Source organism: Podarcis filfolensis (assembly GCF_964270895.1).
Source record: "Podarcis filfolensis genome assembly, chromosome: Z".
In the NCBI taxonomy this organism is placed as follows: domain Eukaryota; kingdom Metazoa; phylum Chordata; class Lepidosauria; order Squamata; family Lacertidae; genus Podarcis; species Podarcis filfolensis.
Window position 1 is genome coordinate 37,261,195 of NC_139617.1, and position 18,697 is coordinate 37,279,891.

The following is an 18,697-nucleotide window of genomic DNA, read 5'->3' on the forward strand; positions in this document are numbered from 1 at the left end:
TTTCCCTGCCGGCCTTCCACCGGTTCTCTCACCTTGGCTGCCAGGCCCTGGTAGTAAACAACAGCTGCTTACCAACCTGACAGAGGAGAATGCCAAGCTCTGCCTAAGGGACAAAGTCCCCTGAGAATGGGAGGAGGAGAGCGAGCACCTTTGGTTTAGCAGCACCAGCAAAGGAAGCATCTTCCTGCCTAGGCTCTCTCTCTCTTCATTTTGGACCAGTTCAGATCCCGCTGCAAACCCACACTTGCTCGCCAATCTTAAGAAAGAATAAGGAAGCAGAAGGAGAATGCATCAGACTTCTGGCAGGTGTGAAAAGCAACATTGTTCCTGGATGGAATTGAGTTAGGATGAGGCCACACTGTCCACATCTCCTGCTTTTCAAGGCAAGGTAGGTTTTGGGTATTGTTTTTATGCAGGGGTGGGTGGGTGTAGGACACAGGCAGCTGCCTTTATGCTATAGAGTCAGAGCATTGATCCTTCGACTGGCAGTGGCTCTACCACTACAGCACAAGCCTCTATGTGCTTCCTCTGATAAGGCTATCAATGGCTACTAGCCATGACACCTATGCTCTGTGCGCAAGGTTTCCCATGTATTTCTGGTTGGCTGCTGTGAGAAGAGGATGCTGGGCTAGATTGCCATTGGCCTGATCCAGCAGGCTGTTCTGATGTGGATGTTTATCTTCCCACCCTTGCCTTATCAATTGCTTTGCAAGAAAAGGGCTCGCTTCCACTCTTAAACTTCATACTGCAAATTCCCTTGGGTGGAGGACCTCTCTCTTTGCATTTGCTGATGCTGTAAAAACCAGATGTTGGGGACTTTTGTCCCCCCACCCCCACCAATGCTGAAGAACTACAACTCCCATCAGCCTCAGCAAGCACGGCCCTATGGCAAGCCAATCGTTGCATCTTGTGGGCCAAAGGTTCCACTGCATTGATGCTGCTGTATGATTACTGTCACTGAGCTTCCACCTGCCCTTGTTTTTTTAGTCTCCTAGGTAGCAAAGAAGGCTGTGTTGCTGACGGGTCTCCCCATGGCTGAGAAGGAGGTCCAGGGGCTGGAGGCCGAATGCCCCATCTGCTGGAACCCTTACGACAACACTTTCCGCACCCCCAAGGTCCTTCAGTGCCAACATTCCTTCTGCATTGAGTGCCTGGCTCATCTCAGCTTGGTGTCCCTGGCTCAGAACCGCTTGCAGTGCCCACTCTGCCGCCACCCTACCGTCCTCCCCTCTGACCAGCCCGTCACTGAGCTGCCCACCAACGAGGCCATCCTGCGCCTGCTGCGCCTGGAGCCCAACCACATCATCCTGGAGGGCCGGCAGCTGTGCTTGAAGGAGCAGCGCAAGAGCAGGTACTTCCTCCGCCAGCCCAGGGTCTACACCTTGGACCTGGGCCCAGTGACAGATCCCAGCATTGACAGCTACCGTGAGCAAAGCCGCCCGGCCAGCACTACCACTGCCGCCACAACCCTGCCCAACCACCACCGCTCCCCAATGTGGGCGTGTGCCTGCAACCCCCAGCTCCGGATTTTCACCTACCTGATGGCTGTCATCTTAAGTGTGACTTTACTACTCATCTTCTCTATCTTTTGGACCAGGCAGTTCTTTTGGGGGTGGGGGTGACAGGGACCAGCAGCCTCCTCAGGCGGAGGATGCTGGGAGCAGGGTAGAGGTGGTTGGCAAGCAGCAGCAAAGTGTTGGGAGGACTAGCTTGTGTGTGCTACACAACCTGCCTTGAGTTCTCTAAGTCAGCTCAAGTGTGCTGGAAGACACTGCCCAGAGTTATGATTTAAGACTCAACGCTCTGTCAGATTCTGCCTATCAGAGAAGAGAGAGGCTGCCAATTGTCCTTCGCCCTAGACAGCAAAATGGTTTGGACTGCCACTGGGTCCCAGGATTTGACCTTGAAGGTTACTTGTGAGCTTTAAAATAGGGATGGGGATGAAGACATGGCAGGGCAGTGGGAGCATTTCAACGAACAATCTCACTGCTTTCTAAGTTGGCTAAAGTGGGTAAGAGGGTGAAAATGGATAATGGGAACATAGCAGGTGTGGAGAGGAGAGCTTTTCTCATTCCAGGTGTTGCTGAACTACAATTCCCATCATCTCTGGTCATGATGGGAGCTGTAACAACCACATCTGGAGGGCCCAAGCTTCCCCATACTTGGAGTAAAGGGACATAGGGACATTAGTCAGGCCATTGGTCCATCTAGCTCCATACTGTCTACACTGAGTGGCAGCTCTCCAGGGTTTCAGGCAGTGGTCTCTCTTATTGCTACCTGGAGATTCTGGGGATTGAACCTGGAAGACTCTACCACTGAGCTATGCCGACCCTCCAAACCGGACTCTTCCCCTGTGCCAAATGCCTCTGCTGCAGCCAATGAAGAGTTCCCAACATTCAGAGAACACTGACTGCACTGCTGAATGTGGAACCACCAAGGCTGCAGATCTTAACTGTTCTCTGTCCAGGGTTGGAGATGGTCCGCTGTGTACTCAAGTCATGCAGGTATGAAAATGAAGGCAGATGCTCAACGTTTTTTTTCTCCTGGTGTATGCACTAATGGTTAGAGGGCCAAACGGCAGTGACATTAAAACTTTTGTATCTACGCTGCAGTGTTTTGTTTCAAATTGCATCAGCTTGTAAGAGTGGGGGTTGATAATAGGATCAAAGCAATCTTTTGGATCTTGCAAGGAGGTAGGTATAGCAAGGACAGGGTGGATTGGGAAAGGGACACACAAAATGAACATTAGTGGGGTGGCTGCAGAGCCTTTCCCTACAAGGAAATGACAATTCAGGGGTGGAAGATCTTTTTCCCCAACCTATTTACCTCATTCCGTTCTGGGCAACCTTCTGAGCGCCACATGCCGGTGGTAGGTGGGGTGAGGCAAAAGTGAGTGGGGCAGCTAATGTAAATGTTACCTCTGTGCAGCAGGCCAGTTTCCATATACACACACGCCCTTCCATCTCCTCCATCTCGGCAAGCAACAAGTATTATCAGAGTGAAAGGACACATTCCTGCCAGGCAAAAACTCTCAGGGAGGATGTGAAACATGGTTTGCGGGGGGTTGTGGCCGGGGGAGAGTCCTGAGGGCCAGACAGGGAAGCCTGGAGGGCCACATCTGGCTTAGGGGGCCTGTGGTTTCACCATTCCCGGGCTAATGATCTTTAAGGTCCCTACCAACTTGATGAGTCCATGAATGCAGGAGTGATAATAGGAAAGCAGAGCACTGAGGGGTGGGGCAGGGGAGGCACCCCATCACCAGAGGCTGTTTGGCTCAAGAAACCATGTGTCAAAAACACAACCCACACAGGCTTCACCATTTTCAAGCAGCCACTCTGCTTTAATGTTAGGGTGTCGTTTTTCAAGAAAAGTCTCTGTCCGAGTGAGAAGAAGCTGTGACCCCACTCCCAAATAACAACCAGAACAACCCACCCTACCAGCTCTGTTAGCACCATGGGTATTCCTAAAGGTTGGTGGTGTTAGATCAATGCAAGCCTGTTCCACAGGGAAGGGAGGGGAGAGTACACAACTACAGCAAAATGCAATAGGAAAGGCGTTCTCAAACTCAGCTTGGCCTGACCAGAGGGTGTGCAGGTGTGAGGAGGAGGCAGTATCCCAGAAGCGCATCAAGCCATGCCCTGATCTGTGGCGGAGGCCCAGGGAGTCACAGCAGGCTGCCTTCCTTGGCTGTGGATCCGGCAGAAATGCTCCTTCCCCCTACTCTGCCATCCAAAGCTTGAAAGTCCTGTCATAAGAGCATGTGGCGATCAGCTGTCCGTCCAGGGAGATGTCCAAGCCCATGACTTTGCCCTCGTGTCCTGCCAAGGTTTTCAGCGGGGATGAGCCTGGGTGTGTCCAGACCTTGGCTGTGTTGTCGTAAGCTCCAGTAAGCAGAAAGTTGCCATGATTTGCTGGGTGGCAGGAAAGAGAAAAATAACAGGAAGTGAGGAGGAGGACTAAGGAGGCAATATTCACCACTTACAGCAGGGGTGAGGAACTACAACTCCCATCGTCCATGACCATTAGCTATGCTGGCTGGGGCTGATGGAGTTGGGAGTCCAACTACTTCCAGAGTGCTACCAGTTTCCCCAAAACCTTACCCAGAAGCCAGCCATAAGCAGGGAACAGGGGGGATGCAGGAAGAGGGAGGGCGAGTGACAGAGCATACAGGCTATTCTCAAGAGCCAGGGTATTTGGGGAGGATGGGGAGCGGTATATATCCATGTCTTAGGAATCTATGCTGCACTTGGAAACCATAGACAAGGTACTTTTCAGCCCATTATATATCCTCAGTTTCTGGGGAAAGGCCATAGCAGCTGCAGAGACTTACGTTCAAACTTCACTCCGGTCACCAGGTTCTGATGGGCAGGGATGGTGTAGATGCACTTTCTCTGGCGGAGATCCCACACTTTACAGGTGTTGTCACCACTGCCAGTGGCAATGTGGTACCTATGAGAAGTACGGGAGAGGAGGAATTTGGGTTTGCGTGCAAGGGGGTTGTTCCCAGCTTCAGCCCTATTCATAATCCTACATGATTATGAAAAAGCTTTAATAAAATATATTGAGGGAGGGGGGAAGGCTATGCACCCATCATACATTTAAAGCACATGGCTTTTGCCAAAGAATCCTGGGAACTGTAGTTTACTAAGGGTATAGGGAATTATAAGCTCTGTGAGGGGAAAACTAAAGTTCCCAGGATGATTTGGGGTGGGAAATGTGCTTTGAATGTATAGTGTGCATGCAGACTAAATTAGTTCCATTAATTTCAATTAATCTACTCCGAGCAGAAGTTAGTTGTCTGTGTGTCAATATTAAGACCTGCACCCCAAGAGGGGATGGCAAATTGGTTCTTACCCGTTAGGGGAAAAGTTGATCCCATAGATCTCCTTGAGATGACCCTCCAAAAACATGATACAACGCCCCGTGCGCAGATCCCACACGCGGCCAAATGCATCAAGGCCACTGAAAGGAAGAGGAAAATGTCAAACAATATTTTTCTCACACAAACCCCTTCCTGTGCTTCCGCTTTGAATAAGTGGCTTCACTTAAAGCCATCTTCGGATCTTCTTTCCTCTTTAGTTGTCACCTAGGCTGGATGCCTCTTAACATCACTAAACAGGAGCCAAAGGAGCTTCTGTGAACCACAGTTGTTAAACTGGAGCAAAGCCTTTCTGCAATGCAGCTTGGATTGCCTCCCATGTTACTACCACCTCCTGTCTGCAGATCCAAGGTTTTGCAAGCAGAACCCAGATCTGACCTACCTGGCAAATCACATGTAGCAAAGTCTAATTAGCACACTTTGTTTGTATAGATTTAGAATATTTATAATGCACTTAAATCAAAAAGTTATCTAAGAGGAGTACGAAAACTGTAGGTGAAACATAGCTAAAATCTGCAAAACAATTAAAAAGAAAAAATATACATAAAAGCCATTGGCATTATAAACACGCATAAAAATAAGTAGAACTTTAAAAACAAAGTAACTAAATTATGCACCTGGGTAGGCTTGTCAAAAAAAAAAAAAAAGGATCCAGCAGGTGCCTAGAACTATAAACAGTGGTACCTCAGGTTACATATGCTTCAGGTTACATACGCTTCAGGTTACAGACTCTGCTAACCCAGAAATAGTACCTCAGGTTAAGAACTTTGCTTCAGGATGAGAACAGAAATTGTGCGGCGGCGGCGCAGCAGCAGCAGCGGGAGGCCCCATTAGCTAAAGTGGTGCTTCAGGTTAAGAATAGTTTCAGGTTAAGAACGGACCTCCGGAACGAATTAAGTACGTAACCAGAGGTACCACTGTAGCTTGCTTAATGTCAATAGGCAGGGAGTTCCAAAGCATAGTTATATGGCAATGAAGGATCGACTCAATTACAAACAAGCTAAAGCAAGAGCTGCCCAGATCAGAATTTGCAGATTTGGAACAATGATGGGGCAAATGTTAATATTACCCTAAACAGTTGAAGCTTTTATTTTAATGAGTAGTATAAACTCAGGAATACAGTCAAGCTATTAGGAACAAAGGAAGTTTCCTTGAAATGAGTCAAAACATTGGTCCATCTAATTCAGTAGTGTCTACACCGACTGGCAGCTACTCTCCAGGATTATAGACAGGGAGATAACTATTGGGGATTGAAGCTGTGACTTTCTCTATGCAGAGCAGACACTCTTATTGAAGCTGTGGCCCCTCCCTCATTAGAATTTCCACCCTGTGACTTTTTAGCTGCAGGAGTAAAGACTTGAGTGGAATCTTCTGAAGGTAGAATCCCAACCAGTTCTCTCTCTTTTCTGGCATTTTAGAACTAGCAAGAACGAGCACCATTACTGACTGGCTGATACTCGCTCAGTGACACCCCCAAGGAGGGTTAGGACTTGCACTTGCATGTAGATTTACCCAGTGGCAGAAAGGGAGCCGTCAACATGGAAGGCGATGTCGTAAACTCCTTTGCTGTGCCCCTCCTGGTGCAAGATCTCCTCCTGAGCCTCCAGGTCCCACAGGCGCCAAGAGTGGTCATAGCTGCAGCGGGTGGGGAGGTGGAGAAGAGACAAAGACCCACGTGAATATCTCACAAGGCCCCAACAGGTCCCCTCCCTGAAGTTCAAGCAGGTGGCTGGATTGTCTATCCTATCTCCACTCCAAGCTGAGATCATGGAATTAATCTAATCTGCCCCTGGCCCCCACAAACTTAGACGATCAGCCAACTGATACAGGGATATGTGTAGCATTTAGGACACATAATTCAATTCCCTGCTCAGCTGCCAATCTCACTGGGGAAGTATTGGGATCTTCAACTGCAGCTCCCTCCCATTCTGACCTCTCACTTTCCATCTTGTGTAATGAGTGATGGGCTGAGTGGAAAGAAGTAACATATCACAAGGGGATGATAACAACTGTTTTTCTATCAAAGGCAGAATTCTTTCGAAGGTAACCAATGGCGGCGGCATTGCCAGTGGTGGCAAGACTACTAACAATGGAAGGCACTCCCCTTTCTTCCTTTCTGCCGCTCTCTGCTCTTCCTCCCTCTCCATCACATCATTTCCCTATTTATTCTCCTCCTTGCTACCCACAAGAAATTAGACCAGGTGCCACATGTGGCCCTTTGGGCTGCACCCCCTCCTCTGACTTACCAGGTGGTGCCCAGAAACCTGCCAGAGGGATGCCATGCCACCCGGGCTACTCTCACTGTGTGTCCCTCGATGTCAGCCACTGGTTCATCACTGAAAGAAACACAACATCTCATGGCAAATTCTTGATGGTGCTGGCTGTCCCATAAGTGAGACTAAAATAAAGAGGCAGCTTGGAAAACACAAGAAGTACCAACAGTGGAAGATTGACAGATGAAGATGATGGACTTTTCGGAGCTAGCAGACCTGACTGGAAGAGTCCGTGACCAGAAGGAGGAGGATTACCAGGAAGACTGGATGAAATTTAAAGACTATTTAGTTAAATATGTTAAGTTAACTTAATTGGAAAAACTTGCAAATATCAGATAGGCTTAGGATTTAAATATGTAATATGATGAATCAATATGTTTAATGCCGAATTGGGAAGAAAAAAAGATGCTAAGTGATTAAGTTAATTTTATAAGAATATTGGATTTGGAAAACCGTTAAAATGATATACACTAAAATTCAACCAGGGGGATCAAAGGGCGGTCAAAACAGAAGGGAAAACCCTGACTGCTCAAGCAGAGCAGTTGTGGCTCAGTGGTAGACAAACTCTGCAGGCAAAAGAATCCCAGATTCAATCCCTGGGGTCTCAAAGTACAGCTGGGAAATCCTCCCACCTGAAACTGTGGAGAGCCACTGCCTGTCAGAGCAGACAACAGTGGTCTTGAGAGGCAATTAGTCTGGCTTGCTATAAAGCAGCTTCCTATGGGGTTGTATTCAATTAAGTTCATTTCAGAGCAGACCCAGTGAAATTACTGAACCTAGTTTAACCATGTCCAGCATTTCAATGGGTCTACAATCCTGTGTTCCAAAAGAAAGCGACCGGATAGTGAAACAGTGACCTCATTGGCAGGGGGGAATCTTAATACTTCCTCAAGTATCAGAGTTACTAGACCAGCTCCACTTACTGTAGCTGCTACCTTCAGTTTGATTGAGCCCCCTTGCTGCTGGAATGATCCAGTCCTGAACACGCAACCCTGACTTTCTTAAATAAAAGGTGAAGGAACTCAGGGAACTCCAGAAGGAAGCCTAACCCAGTGGGGTTTGAATTTGACATCAATATAACAAGCCACAGAGTGGTCCCAGAACAACACATTTTAAAACTTGTCCCTTTTGTGGCCGTGTCTTTACCTGCCCCATATTATACAAGATGTCAGGGGTGGGGCAGGTGCGGCTTGGCAAAAATGGCCCTATGGGCCATATCAGGTTCCCTGCCAGGCCCAGTCAGGCCCATGGGCCACAGGTCCCTCACTGTTGTAAAAGAGGGTCTCGAGTTCAACAGGTGGGAGAAAATCTATCACTAAATATGAGTTTGAGCAAAAGATTCCTGCATTGCAGGGGGCTGGATTCAATGAGCCTCGTGGTCCCCTCCAACTTGACAATTATATGACTCTATGACCTCACAGGCACCCAAGACTGACAGAAGGAGTGTGAATTTACCACCACTGATGCTTCTGCCCACAGCAACAGTATCTGGCAGAAATAAACCTCTTCCCTGAGGCCCAATTAAAGAATCTGCTCTCTCTCTCTCTGTTTCCTTGGATAAGGCACTGACAAAATCAACGGCCTCCCCCAGAGTCACAGTGCCTTGACTGTTGGAACAAACCCAGCTTGTCTGGGTGCTACTAACAGGGGACATAGCAAGACAAGAGGTGTAAAATGTAAGACAAGTATGACATGGGGGAGAAGTGGGAAACCCCACCACCACCACACAGTTTGGGCCTGGGGCACAACCAATAAGCCAAGCAAACTCGTGTCTCTATAAAGCTTTAGAAACAGTAACACAGAAAAGAAGCCTCATTATAAGGAGAGAGGAGCACTGCTGGATCAGGCCCCAAAAACCACCCATGGCAAAATAACTCTGGGAACTATAGTTCACCCACACAGGACTATAATTCCCAGCACTTGTAACAAACTACAGCTCCCAGGATTCTTTTGGGGGGGGAGCCACGTGCTTTAAAAGTATGGTGTGGTCATGCCCCTGCCTCAGTCACTTGTGTTAGCTTTTTGTTTGTTGCAGAAGGAAGTTAAACAGGAAGCCATTCTCTGGGCTGCTTTAATAGTTTTCTCTACCACCCGCAGCAGCCAATAAAATAAGGAAGGGAAGGCAACTGATTTTCCTGGGCCCAGGCGTACCTTTCAAGACTCCAGAGTTTGACAGAGCCATCCGCTGCGCATGAAGCCAGGTTAACGTCCTTCTTGTCCAGGGAGATGGTTGCCTTGGGGTGAAAGACAATGGCTCCAACGTTGGTGTTGTGCCCTTGGGAACAGACAAGACAGACAGACAGTTTGAGAGCCAGCCAATTTAAAGCTTGCTTCCTCTGTCTGGGCCTCTTCCTATTGCTCCGAAGAGACTCTTTGGGAATCACTCCAAATTTAGTTTTTGTGCTAAAGCAGGGGTGGGGAAGCTTCGCCCTGTAAGCCAAACGTGGCACTCAAGACCTTCCACTTTGGTCCCTTGGCACTCTCCCCACACTAACTCACTCTTTCCCCTCAGGCCACACACTTCACTGTCCCTGCTTCACGCCCTTCTTGAGTGTCTTCTGCCAGCCTGGATTGCATCCTTGAATTCTGAAAATGACTCTGACTGGCCTGAATGGAGGATGGCTGCATGCCAATAGTGGGAGGGGCCAAAAGCAAAAGAAGATGGAGCAACAAATGCAGCTTTTCCCTTTGTACAGTAGGCTACCTGCCTTCACACTCCCATTTCTAGTCTCCTTCCAGGCCTGATCAGAATTCAAGGACACATTCCACCCAAGTAAAAACACTAAAGGAGGGTGCCAAGCAGGGTTGGTGCAGTTGAAGAGAGTCCCAAAGGCCAGAGAGGCTGTGAGGGCCACATGTGGCTCACGGGCCTGACGTTCCCAAGCCCTGAATTAGTCAGCAGCTAAGCAGTGGGCCTACAGGATATGACTCCCAACACTGATTATTAGAGTCCAGGCTGTCTTCGAGAAAGGAATGCCATCTCACCCAAGCCCAAGGTGGAAAAAAAGAAGAAGAAGAGGTTTGCACAGCACCACTCTCAAAATTCATAGCCTCCCACCCCTGTAGCCTTATGCTCCTAATCAGCCATATAATTGCTCCAGTCATTTGAGGGAAGATAAGAGAAAAGAAGGTTGCTTTGGCAATGGGTGCGGTGGGAAACAGATACGATACCTCGCAAAGTGTGAATGAGATTACAATCCGGCACTGACCACAGCTTACAGAGGCCGCTCCTGGGAGAGGAAAGGCAGAAGGAAAACTGACTGGCATTTTATTTTATCTTAAAATGTTTTCAATCCCTTGTCTTTCTGTTTTACAAACAAAACCAACCAAACAAAACCAATCAAGGAAGCTAAGAGTAAAAAAAAATCAAAAACATATAAACACCAAGCAAAATTCAATAGCAACACACACGCCAGTTGCAAGATAACAAGTCTAAAAACAAAACAGAAGATAGCAAGTCTAAAAACAACCTTCAACAAAATGATAAAATGCACCCACAGCACTATCACTTTCTAAATACTCCCACAATAGCCTTCCAGAGCTTGCTAATTGCCGGCCTTGAACAATATTACTTTCGGGATCCCTTCCAGCGCTACAATTTTATGAGTCTATGACTGCCCTCAACGGCTCAGGCAGCCTCTCCTGTGCACTATAGGAGAACTTAGCAGGATTGGGAGGGAAATAATGAAAAGCAGAATAAAGTTTACCAGCAAGCTGTAGCCAGGAGCTTGGAGTTGGGGCTGAAGTTGCAATAGGAGATAGGGCGGTCGTCCCCAATTTGGCTGCAGAAATTATTCAAAGACTGAAAGAAAAACAAAAAACAAAAGATAATATTTTGCCCCCAGAGGAACTGACGGGCTCACTAAAATGAGATGGCCCTGAGATGGTAAAGAAAAGAGATGACGTTTCCTGCCCAGGCTGCTCCCCCACCTCACCCCCAGTAGTGTTTTCTACTGAGCTGAATTGTTGGGCCCATTTAGTGCAATGTTAAGTGCTCTGAACTGGCAGCTGAATTCCAAGCAACCAGCAGAAATATTTCCTTGTCCAGGTGTCCTTGGAGATGGAGATGCCAGGGAGTCAACCTGGGATCATCCACATTCAAAGCATTTACCATTGAACTATGCTGAGGAGGAGCAGAGGCACAGAATCCTTCTGCAAGCTCATTTGAACCTCTGCATCTCGGGGGCCTTCTGAGCTGCAGCAGCCCAGTGCCCAGAACTTTTAAGTCATAGCAGAGATGGGTCCCACTTACCCTTAGAGATTTGTGCAGCTCCTGTTTCTGGGATGTCCGTGTGGCCTCAGGGACCTCCTTGAGCAGCCGGGCTTCCTCCAATCGCTTCATTGCCCTGTGAAGGGGACAAAAATTAATGTAATCAGGTCTTGCCCATATTCAACCCTTGCAGAAGCCTGCAAGTTGTGATGGTGACAATTCTTCTGTCATGTGCAGAAGGTGGGTGGGTTTTAAATCCCCCATTTCTCAACCATCACCACCACTCTAGTTAGGGACAACAGATATACAAGGCCTCATCAATGTATGCATTAGCATTTCTCAATCCCAGCCCCTTACCGAGGGAGAGAGTAGTTGGCGATCCACAGTCTGGCTGTCTTCAAAGTATTTGGTCCTTCGTGGTACCAGGTTTGCTGATACTAAGACAAAGGAAACATTAAAGGGGTGGGAATCTCTTGTGAGACTTGGCTAGTATAGTGGGCACACATTTATAGCTAAGGGGAAAGGGGAAAGGTCAGAGCCCAGTGGGAAAGTGTGAGCTGTGCATACAAAAGGTCCTAGGGTTTGTGAAGACTTCCATTTGAAACCCCAGAGCTGCTGTCACTCATAACACACTTTAAAATTTATTACCTCCTCTTTTGATTTCTTGGACTTCTCATCATCTTTTTTGGTCTTCTTCAATGCATCCGTGCCAACCACAGACAGAATATTACGTAGCCTGTTGAGAAATAAAGTAAAGATTAAATTGCCTTTGTTTATATGAGTCACATCAATGAACTGGAAAAGGAAGTGAGAGCAAGTCAATTTCATCCTCTCTCACCTCTCCCTCCTTTCTGCAGGGCCCTCTCCAAAAAGTGTGATGGGCTCCCCGAGGGCTCGTAAGCAGGCCTTGACCTCAGAGTCATCTGTGGAAACGTTGATTTGCCTGGCCCGCTTCCGGCGCTCAAACTCTGCCAGGACCTCTGCCTGGCGCTCGCTGATGTGCTCTTCCAAGTCAAAAACTTCACCTGATCATAGTAGAAAGCCAAAAGTTATAGGAAATACAACCCCAACAGGACCCTACAAAGCCTCAACACTTGACCCTCACTTCCCTTAAGTTTGCTTCATTCCAATGAAGCCACAAGCAAAGAGCAACAATATGTGGTATATGTTGTGTCACCTCTCTGTGCTCCTTGAGTGTCCAGGTCAAAGCTTATGTTATCAGTAAGGCCTGTGGCTTAAGACTTTGATCTACACCCCTCTTTTCAGCCAAAAGTGGCTCCCCAAATGGCTTAAAATCAAAATTCATACAAAGGCACAATGTAATTAAGGTATTGCTTGGGGGGGTTAAGAGAGCACAATCTCTTATGGCCACTGGCAGTACACATTTTTATATCCAGAGGGAACAAAAAGGACCCGTAGATGGGCAGCAGCTAGCCAACAACCATTTCCTCCCCTGAAATGAAACCTAAGCAGAGTGTACCCACATTGATCTGCTGCCACCTGTGACACTCCTTCTCATCTAGTGTTTTGCTCCTTGCCACACCTATCTAGACTTAGATTATAAAGACCTCAGGGCAGGGATTTGTCTCTTGCTTGCTTTCTCCTGTAAAGAACTACAGTGGTACCTTGTGTTGCGAACCGTCCCCCTTACGAATTCTTTGGGTTACGCACTCCACTAACCCAGAAGTAGATGTTCTACTGCAGCATGTGGTTTTATGTCAGCATCTCGTTTAATCTCCATTATGCTGTGTAATGTTTTAGTGTGATTTGTTTTAAAGGACTTCCTGATTTAATTGTAATTTTAGTATTGAACTGTGAGCTCTGAGAGCATTTGCTGAAAACGACCTGCTTACAAGCATTCTAAACAAATTATCAGCCCCACTTAGCAGTTCTTCCCTCCATCCTTTTCCTTCCATCTCCCAGTCAGCTCATTACCATCTCTTACCACTAGTGATATTGATGTTGCCAGCCTCAATAGCTGCTTTGACCGCATCTTTGCCCATCATCCCAGATTCCCCTTTGAGAAGACGCTCTCGCTCTTTCTCCTCCAAGCTCCCATAGAAAATCGGGGCTTTCTTGGCTGGAGGAGCATCCCCTTCATCTGAAGCCTTTGTTTTTGAACCCTGCAAGAAGGAAACTCAGCAGTAGCCTACATGGAGAAGTAAGAGAGCAAATGTGGGTTTCCCCCCACCTGCTGTCATAGGCTGGCTTGATGCAGAGAACTGGGGAAGAAGGTTCAGAGCCAGGGGGACAGTGATGCATGGTCAGAGGGAGAAGAGGCAACAGGCTTTAGTGAGCAGGAAGAGACTTGGGGCAGAGAGCAGTCCAGACTGAGGCAGAAAAGGAGGCTGAAAAGGAATAGGGCCAAAAGGCAGCAACCAGCTCCTCTCCCCCTATACTCCTGACTCATGACATCTGCCCACATCTGACAGCCCCCACCCCATCAAACAGTACACGAGACAATTTTGTTTTAAATCCCAGCATACTGTTAATCATTAAGGCTAAAACCCTAAGCCCACCTCTGTGGGAGTCAGCCCTACTGAACTGAACAGGACTTTCTTCTGAGCTGACATGGTTAAGGATTATACTGTTTGGTAATATATTTATTACAGTGACTAACATAAAATATTCCACAGGAACAGTCATATTAGTCCATGAGTATCATGCTACTTTAAAAGCAAAGGACTGTATCCATATCTTGCTCTGAGTGGGCCCAGTAAAACTAAGGGGCTTGAATTGGTTATGTCTATTCATTTCAGTGGGTCTGCTCTGTGTAGAGATAGCACTGGATACAATCCTAACACACACACACACACACACACACACACACACACACACACATATATGTGTGTGTGTGTGTGTGTGTGTGTGTGTGTGTATATATATATTCTGCCATAATCTTCATGGACTACAAGACCACTCTAATAGGTGGTTTTGCAACAACAACGTTTGTTAGTCTTTAAGGTGGCAAAGAATGCCTTGTTATTTTAATGCAGCAGAAATATTAGAAATCTTAAAGCATAACATTCTGCCTTTTGTGGCAGAAGCCGAAGCGTTGAGTTGCACCCAACTCAGCTCCACTGAAAGAGTAGAACCACTGAAATTAACAGCCGCAAGCGAGTCATATTCATTAATTCAAATGAGGCCAACCTTGAATTGAGCTTTAGTTGGATACAATCCGTTACGCTTTAAAAACTTTTACTACCGACGTGAGGTTACGTTAGTCACTGCAGTAAATAAGTAGACACTGGCGTCTATTTCAAACAGATTTTTCATTTTATCATTTCTATGAAAAGATACACGTTTTTTTAAACTAAGAAACCACATTATATCCCAGTTTCAAGCTCCCTGCCTTATTCACCACGGCGATCCGCGACGCAGCCATGGCGCTTTCCCAACCCCTCTTCTCAGACCGGGGCTCTGTAGTGCGGGAATCGCACACAACGGGCTCCCCACAAACACTTCCAGCACAGCGGCTTCTCCCGCCCTCGCGGAGCGCCACAGCCAATGATGCCTTTCCATTCCATCCCGGAGAGCGGGTCGCTCTAGCCTGCCTGGGAGCTCTATGGTTATGCGGAGCGAGACCTTCCGGGTTGCTGGCCGGCGACGTGGGGCATGGTGGGATCGAGCCTCTGGCGTTGGCGTCTGAACTAGAGGTGCAGGTGAAGAAAAGAGCGGGTTGCTGCTGCGCACGCGCGGGAGAGCCGCGGAGGGGAAAGGTGTACTTGCAAGATGCTGCGGCGGAAACCGACGCGGCTTGAACTGAAGCTGGACGACATCGAGGAGTTCGACGGCGCCCGCAAGGAACTCGAGGTGGGTGGGTGGGTGAGTGGGTGGTTGGTTGCGGGACGGCTAGGCGCTCCTTGCCCACCTTTCTTCGGTGGTGGTGTTGTTGTTTGCGCACTCTGCACATGCTTTGTTGTTGTTTAGTCATTTAGTCGTGTCCGCCTCTTCTTGACCCCATGGACCAGAGCACGCCAGGCACTCCTGTCTTCCACTGCCTTCCGCAATTTGGTCAGACTCATGTTGGTAGCTCCGAGAACACTGTCCAACCATCTTGTCCTCTGTTGTCCCCTTCTCTTTGTGCCCTCCATCTTTCCCAACATCAGGGTCTTTTCCAGGGAGTCTTCTCTTCTCATGAGGTGGCCAAAGTATTGGAGCCTCAGCTTCACGATCTGTCCTTCCAGTGAGCACTCAGGGCTGATTTCCTTAAGAACGGATAGGTTTGATCTTCTTGCAGTCCATGGGACTCTCAAGCGTCTCCTCCAGCACCATAATTCAAAAGCATCAATTCTTCGGCGATCAGCCTTCTTTATGGTCCAGCTCTCACTTCCATACATCACTACTGGGAAAACCATAGCTTTAACTATACAGACCTTTGTTGGCAAGGTGATGTCTTAGAGATTCTCTTATAATAATAATAATAATAATAATAATAATAATAATAATTTTTTATTTATACCCCGCCCTCCCCAGCCAAGGCCGGGCTCAGAGCGGCTTACGAGCAATAATAAAAACAAGATGAATGATTACAACTTAAAAACAAAAATAAAATACAACATTAAAATAATGGAACATTAAAATATTAAAATGTAGCCTCATCGCAGGAGGAGAAGGAAAAGAAAAAAGAGAGGGAGGGAATCAAATTGGCTCCAAGCCAAAGGCCAGGCGGAACAACTCTGTCTTACAGGCCCTGCGGAAAGAAATCACATCCTGCAGGGCCCTGGTCTCATGAGGCAGAGCGTTCCACCAGGCCGGAGCCAGAGTTGAAAAGGCCCTGGCTCTGGTTGAAGCCAATCTAACTTCCTTAGGGCCTGGGACCACTAGGGTGTTGTTATTTATGGACCGTGAGGCTCTCCGTGGGGCATACCAGGAGAGACGGTCCCGTAGGTACGAGGGTCCTAGGCCGTGAAGGGCTTCAAAGGTCAAAACCAGCACCTTAAATCTGACCCTGTACTCCACTGGGAGCCAGTGCAGCTTGAAAAGCACTGGGTGAATATGCTCCCATGGCAGAGACCCCGTGAGGAGCCTCCCTGCAGCATTCTGTACCCGCTGGAGTTTCTGGGACAGCTTCAAGGGCAGCCCCGCGTAGAGCGAATTACAGTAGTCAAGCCTGGAGATGACCATCGCATGGATCACTGTGGCCAGGTCGGGGCGGGAAAGGTCCTTGCTCTCTCTTTTCTTTTTTAAAAAGCTGTTTCTCCTCACAAGGGGAGTAGCCATCCTGTTTGTTATTGAGCTGCCCGGCCCAGGCTGCTCTGTCCCACTCAGGAGGGTACTGAGTATAGTAAACAGGCGGTGAGGTAGAGCCACCCACTGGGGTTGGATGCAATTCCCCCTCCTACTGTTCTTACTTGGGTGGAACTTGCAGAACCAAGCTTATAAAATTATTCACAGTATGGAGAAAGAACACTGGCTCCTCAGTGCTGCTATTTGCTTGTATTAATACAGTGGTGCCCCGCAAGACGAATGCCTCGCAAGACGGAAAACCCGCTAGACGAAAGGGTTTTCCGTTTTGGAGGTGCTTCGCAAGACGAATTTCCTATGGGCTTGCTTCGCAAGACGAAAATGTCTTGCGAGTTCCTGCGGGGTTTCCCCCCCCCTTTTTCCCAAGCCGCTAAGCCGCTTAACAGCTGATCGCTAAGCCGCTTATCAGCTGATCCGCTAAGCCGCTAACGGGCTTGCTTCGCAAGACGAAAAAACCGCAAGAGAAGAGACTCGCGGAACGGATTCTTTTCGTCTTGCGAGGCACCACTGTATAAGGTTGTTGGCTGGGGAAAGGTCGCAGCTCAGTGGCAAAGGGTTTTCTTCGCATTGAGCAGGTCCCAGGTTCAATTGTGAGTACTGTATCCCCAAGTAAGTCTGGAAGAGCCTTCCTGTCTGAAACTGTGGAGAAGTGCTGCCAAACAGGGTGGACAATACTGAGCTAAGTGGATCCAATGGTCTGACTCGGTAAAAGGCAGCTTCCTGTGTTTTATGTTAGATGATCATAAGCTCAGCTGTAAAGCATTTCCTTTGCATGCAGAAGCTCCCAAGTTCAGTCTCACAGGTAGGGCTGGGAGACTCCCTGCCTGAAATCCTGCAATATTGTTGTTAGAGTAGACAATACTGAGCAAGATGAAACAATGGTCCAATTTGGTATAAAACTGCTACCTGTATTCCTGTGCAAGAAGGTGTGTTTGTGCATGCACAGTAGCAGATCTAAATGCCGAATGATTCTTGAGGTTGCCTTCATGTTAGCCCCCTGCACTCACAAGTAAAGGTCCTTGGCCCCTTTCTGTGGCAGAACCTTTTGACAGCTTGCAGTGTCTTAAATCTGAAAGCAAAGAATCTGATACATTGCAGCTATATTTGAAAAAGAAAACATGTCATGGGTGGAGGAGGCACATATGTGATTGTCCTGGAGAAGTTTTCTTTAATCATGCTTCCCATTTTTTTTCCACAGAGTCGTAGGAAGCGTGAGGAGGTGGACGTGGTGGGAGGCAGCGATGGTGAGGGTGCGCTGGGACTCAGCACTGATCATAAGAGCCGGGAGCAGATGATACATGACCGGATTGGCTACAAACCCCAGCCCAAACCAAACAACCGTTCATCTCAGTTTGGCAACTTTGAGTTCTAGAGCCCAAAGGGTGGACAGTGGCAGTGCCTGGTACCTGTGAGCTTCGGAAGAAAGCAGGAATTTGTTTCAGAAGCCCAACAAACTCTGTTTAGAAATAGCAGAAGAGACTGAGCTTCTCTCCTCTAGGTTTTAAATGGGAGTTCCTCCTCCAAGCAGAGCAAGTCTTGCTTTCCCTACAAAGATGGGATCTCTTACTTGATGGTTTCTTTTCTGCAACCTTGCTAGGCTGCCGTGCTTAATAAAATGTTTGTTTTTAACTTTGCATGCTTCATTGTATAAACATAGATGGGCATTTTTACTTGTGAAAGAGACCTTGAGCCTTGCTGACGGGTTCGTTACAGAAGTGAAATTGAGCAATTTTTATTTTTTTACTTTGAGGTGGTTTTAGAGTGGGTTTATTTACAACTGAGAGGCCCTAGATTATTAGCGGAAGAGCACAGGCTGGATATGCAGAAGGTCCCAGGCTGAACTGCTGACATTGCCAGTTAAAAATGCTTCTGAGTTGCCAGCCTGGGAAATGACCATTTCCTGCCTGTATCCCTGGAGTACACAAGGAGTGCGGAAGCTGTGGTCCTCCAGACGGTGCTGAATCATAGCTCTCATCCTCACTGACCATTGAAATACAGTGGTGCCTCGCAAGACGAAAAGAATCCGTTCTACGAGTCTCTTCGTCTAGCAGTTTTTTCGTCTTGCGAAGCAAGCCCATTGATGGATTA

The 18,697-nt window shown here is 47.8% G+C and overlaps 3 protein-coding genes across 4 annotated transcripts; 2 read left to right on the forward strand and 1 right to left on the reverse strand.

Moving 5' to 3' along the window:
* Positions 1-246: 246 nt before the first annotated feature.
* On the forward strand, positions 247-1,763 carry RNF183 (ring finger protein 183). The gene is made up of 2 exons (XM_083596910.1): positions 247-388; positions 988-1,763. The coding sequence occupies exon 2, from the start codon at positions 1,032-1,034 to the stop codon at positions 1,620-1,622; it is 591 nt and encodes a 196-aa protein (XP_083453036.1). The 5' UTR covers positions 247-388; positions 988-1,031; the 3' UTR covers positions 1,623-1,763.
* A 1,549-nt stretch (positions 1,764-3,312) lies between these two features.
* On the reverse strand, positions 3,313-14,847 carry PRPF4 (pre-mRNA splicing tri-snRNP complex factor PRPF4). 2 transcript variants are annotated; one of them, XM_083596909.1, is made up of 14 exons: positions 14,715-14,847; positions 13,308-13,485; positions 12,201-12,387; positions 12,011-12,098; positions 11,720-11,799; positions 11,405-11,498; positions 10,860-10,954; positions 10,324-10,382; positions 9,304-9,427; positions 7,126-7,215; positions 6,392-6,514; positions 4,855-4,962; positions 4,331-4,449; positions 3,313-3,911 (listed from the first exon to the last, which is right to left on the reverse strand). In XM_083596909.1, the coding sequence occupies exons 1-14, from the start codon at positions 14,745-14,747 to the stop codon at positions 3,718-3,720; spliced, it is 1,572 nt and encodes a 523-aa protein (XP_083453035.1). In that variant the 5' UTR covers positions 14,748-14,847; the 3' UTR covers positions 3,313-3,717. The 2 variants fall into 2 exon arrangements, with proteins under 2 accessions (XP_083453035.1, XP_083453034.1); XM_083596908.1 differs by having other exon boundaries at positions 14,724-14,823.
* A 75-nt stretch (positions 14,848-14,922) lies between these two features.
* CDC26 (cell division cycle 26) lies at positions 14,923-18,238 on the forward strand. The gene is made up of 2 exons (XM_083597101.1): positions 14,923-15,175; positions 17,808-18,238. The coding sequence occupies exons 1-2, from the start codon at positions 15,095-15,097 to the stop codon at positions 17,979-17,981; spliced, it is 255 nt and encodes an 84-aa protein (XP_083453227.1). The 5' UTR covers positions 14,923-15,094; the 3' UTR covers positions 17,982-18,238.
* Positions 18,239-18,697: the final 459 nt, after the last annotated feature.